The 4,517-nt window shown below is 33.9% G+C and overlaps 1 protein-coding gene across 1 annotated transcript; it reads right to left on the bottom strand.

The window, feature by feature from the left end:
* LOC105161381 (29 kDa ribonucleoprotein A, chloroplastic-like) lies at positions 1,388-4,171 on the bottom strand. Its single transcript, XM_011079044.2, has 5 exons — positions 3,703-4,171; positions 3,049-3,150; positions 2,557-2,859; positions 1,940-2,044; positions 1,388-1,680 (listed from the first exon to the last, which is right to left on the bottom strand). Exons 1-4 carry the CDS (start codon positions 4,066-4,068, stop codon positions 1,982-1,984), a joined length of 834 nt encoding a protein of 277 aa, XP_011077346.1. The 5' UTR covers positions 4,069-4,171; the 3' UTR covers positions 1,388-1,680; positions 1,940-1,981.

Genomic DNA, 4,517 nt, shown 5'->3' with positions numbered 1-4,517 from the left:
ATAATTTGGTCATAAAAAATATTCATTTGACCTGCAATAAATGAAAAATAAATCAATCGAGGGTAAATATGAATTTTATCCCCATTTTTATACTAATATTAACAAATTTGGTGAACTTTAATTAACGAATGGACTTATTTATTAGATGCAACGGAAGTACCGTATGCAATTGTTTAAACTACAAAAATTTACATGTCATTACACCAAATTTTAGAATAATAAAATACAATTAGGGACACTTTTGGCCGTCACTTAGACGAGTACTTTGGGTGAAAAGTGCCTTAATGTAGCATACTAAGAATTACATTTTTCAGGGTGAAGATTGCAATATATTTTTTTACTCGGGGTGGTAAGTAACCTTTTGATTTGTTTTCAGGTACAATGTGTAATTTAACCTCGACAAACTGGTTAAAGTTAGTTCAATTAACGTTGTTTGTTTATTGACAAGGTTTCCATCGGCAAACTTATGTTTTACCCATCCTATCCAGGGTCCAGGCCTCCTCAAGAATATGCTTTTCACTTAGAACATACGGAGTGTTTGTATGAGTTTAAAAACAAAATACTTTTAAGTTTTTTGCTTTAAAAAAGTACTTTTGAAATGTCTCGAATGCTAGTTTCTGCTTTTAAAACTGCTAAGGAGCTTCTAGCTGTTTTGTTTTTTTCTGTAAATAAATTTTACTTTATTTTTTTATTACTATACCCTCATTACAGTAATCTTAATTCAACTTTATCATTTTTAATTTATTTTTAGAATTTCATATTTAAAGTTAATATCGAAATTTTTAAACAATTGCAATAATTTAACAATAATCAAAGTTACACTTTATTTTATAATTTTTATATTTTTTTGCTATGTTATCGAATTATATCATTCTTTTATCATTAAAAAATATGAATTAACTGGCTATGATTAATTAACAATTTCTTTCTTCTTTTTTTTTTTTTTTTTGCATTCGTGCAAGTTTAATTATTGTGTATAAATCAACATTATATTACTTAACTTGTGGGAGCTTTATTAAATTAAACATTCATTTTTTTCTATTAATATATCAATATAAATAAATAAAAAAATATATTAATCAAAATAAAATTTATTATTTTTTAAAAAAAATTATTATTGACAAACAACAAATGCAAATATACGTAAAAATATCTTTTAAACAAATGGGGGCAAAATAATTTTTTTAAGCAATTAAGTTTGTTTTAGAAGTAATTCTTTCCAAACAATACTCAATTTAGCTTTTGACTGTTTTTAATCACTTTTAATTCTGCTACAATTTTAATTTTTTTCTATGAAAATCACTTTTCTAATGGCAGAAGTTTTCAATAACACTCCCTTAGTATATGACAGTTAGCTGCTTATCCATCATTTCACAACTGCACAATATTTCACACTGCAAAGCTCAATAATCCAAAAAACTAATATTCTTCCAAATGGGGTATTACAGAATTTCAATTTTCAGATAAACATTCGGAGCATACATTGCAAAGTTCATACACTTCCACAACAGGAGTTTTAGCATGGATGAAAGGAATCAAATCCATGGTCTAGTCCAGACGCGAGCATCAAAATGCAGAGTTGCAGCAAGTGCAAGGTGGAAGGTGCAAGTTCTTCCATCTCATATCAAGGATCGCCTCACAGCTCACAGGGCCGTTTATGCTGTAACTCTTGATATATCTCTGATATACAAAACAAATTTGAAGTGAAACACGCATTTAATTGAGACATACAAGGTCAAACAGTCGAGGTAAGTGGGAGCACCAAACATATTAATTAAAACTCAAATTTGCAGTAGAAAATGTTGATCCATAGCATACGGATAGGGTAATTGCTTCATATGCATAATGTACCAATCAACATCAACTTAAGAGAGTAATCCTCGAGGAAATATCACATGTCACAGCTGCTAATCCAGCAACCATTGAGTTAGAAATATACCCTGAATATATGCCATTTGGAAGATCTTGACAGATTCAGTCATTAATATTCACGCCTTGGACGGGCCTCAGCAGGGCTAACTCGAATAGGTCTGCCGTTAAGGTCCTACACCAAGAAATTTCAATGAGATTGGAAATACTTCATAGACACTGAAGGAACCAGCACTACAGATACAAGTCCAAGTTAAATAATAAAAATAAAAAAACAAATAAAAAATCCAGGAGAAAAAGTCATTGAAGATGTGCAATGAATTTGAAGACTTTTCTTTTCAAGAATCGGGTGTTTATTGGTTAAATAAAATACAGTTGATTTTAAGTTAAAAGTTTTTCATCTTACTTTTAGCGCTAGAAGATGGAGTGAATGAAGGACTCTACTATGATAAACTATCCAAGCTCAAATTTCATTCATCACTGCAAATGACATCATTGTCGAACAAGATTCTGAATCATAAAAGCTAGTAGCAGTAAGAAACAAACATAGGCAAAAGACTAAGATAATGCTCAAGTCTCAGGATTAAACCAAAACATGTGAACATAACAAACCAACAGTCTACACGACACACACACACACACATTCACCAACAAATATGAGTATGAGCATCACAACATGATACTTACAACACCATCCAATGATTCAATGGCATTGTTGACCTCTTCAGCACAACTGTATGTTACAAAACCAAAACCCCTCGATCTACCACTTTCCCTGTCATAAACCACCCTTGCTTCCTTAACATTTCCTTGCTCACTAAACAAGGTCTCAAGTGCAAGATTGTCAACCCCCCAGGCGAGGTTACCCACATAAACTCTGTTGGTGTTATCCGAATTTGTCCCTCCTCTGGGTCCTCCTCGGAATGGAGAATTTTCCCGCTTAGAAGGAGGTGGCCCAGAATTTACCCTTAAAACTCTGCCCTCGAGTTCCTGCAAATGATCATAAACTTCAGCACATTGAGTTCCAATGGCCTAACAAATTAAGCTAGGAAAAATTGGTGCACAACATACAGAAATCTTGAGAAAATATAAACCCAAATCAGTAACATGACATCCTCAGTGAAGTGTTGCTTTAGAAACTTAGTTAACTTATATGCCTAAGAGAGTGATGGAGCTTACATATCCATTGAACTTTTCGGCAGCAGCTTCCACTTCCTCGATTGTAGACATAGTCACGAAACCAAAGCCTCTACTTCGTCCTGACATCTTGTCATAGATAACCTGCAAAAGTTTCATAGCTCAGCAAGCCAAAAATTTATATCGTTTTTATATCAAACCTTCTCAGATTGACTGCTCAAGCACAAGCTTTGAAAGTACAAAAGCCGAGATAATATCCGAATTTTATTTAAAAGAAATACTTTCCAGATAGCCAAATGACCATCAGAATGAATTGTATTAAAACTTAGCTTGAAGAAGCACGGAAATGTGTAAATCCATGCACATTCATGAAGGTTGGTCATTGCATACCATGCAAGCATAAGCTCCAAAACTGATAGTCAGTACATTTTGAGCACAAATGCAGAAGAATATATAGATATATAGTTATACGCAAATGCAGTGTAAGACCATCATCCCTTCCCGATTTCAAGAATCCAATCCATAAAACTAAGGAACACCGACAGCATGAAAAAAGTAGTGAACTCAGACTCACCAAAAAATGAAACAAGAAAACGTAAAGGAACCCTTTTCTCTTCCATTAGTAGAAGCTCAGATAATTCCACAAAACCAAGAAAGAAAGTAAATACTTGGGAAGTAGCCAAACATTGAAATTACCTCAACCATCTGAACATTTCCGGCTTGTTCAAACAGTCCAGCAAGCCCAGCACTGTCAACACTAAAAGGCAAATTCCCAACAAAAAGTTTTAAGTCGGGCGAGAAACGCGGCTCCTCAGAGCCAGAAAAATCGAGGCTTTCGTCTTCCACCTCTTCATCCAACTCAGATGAAACCGCAACGTTGCTGACGAACCTGGATGTGCGGTGTGCATAAGTATTGACAGTGGAAAGCGGAAGGACGAGTTTAGGCAGAGGTTTGAGAGAAGAGGGAGTGAAGAGAGAAGCAGAGGAAGCGGAGGAGGAGGAAGAATGGTGGAGGGAGAGGGTTTGAGGAGTGAGGGAGAGGAAATGGAGTGAAGCAGCCATTGCTACGGTGTGTAGAGGATAAGGCCTTTGAGTTTGAAGGTCTCTCTCTTCTTGAAATGGGGTTTCGGAGAAGAGTTTAATAGACGGAAGAGATATTTGTGGACGGACACAGATACTTGAGCCCTATGGATAAGGCATTAAGGGCATGTTTGGTGTCCCCAATTGAAAATAATATAATAGTATATATATTTTACCATTTTATTGGATAAAATAAAAAGTTTAAGTTTTACAAAATAAAAAGAAATAAATTCGGTACCGTATAATCATACGATAATAAAATATCTCAAAAATGATATTCAACTAATGTTTGTTTAATCCTGAAAAACAAGTCTTACCAACTTCTCATTTAATAAAATTCTTAGTCACGTTAATTTGATTTGATCGAATTAATTATATAATATGTCGTGATCAATTCAAAATTAATTAGATTTGATCTGAATTAAAGTGTG

Source organism: Sesamum indicum, linkage group LG5 (genome assembly GCF_000512975.1).
Source record: "Sesamum indicum cultivar Zhongzhi No. 13 linkage group LG5, S_indicum_v1.0, whole genome shotgun sequence".
NCBI lineage: Eukaryota > Viridiplantae > Streptophyta > Magnoliopsida > Lamiales > Pedaliaceae > Sesamum > Sesamum indicum.
Note: the sequence above shows the minus strand (reverse complement) of the source record. Positions and strands in the feature narration are given on the sequence as shown.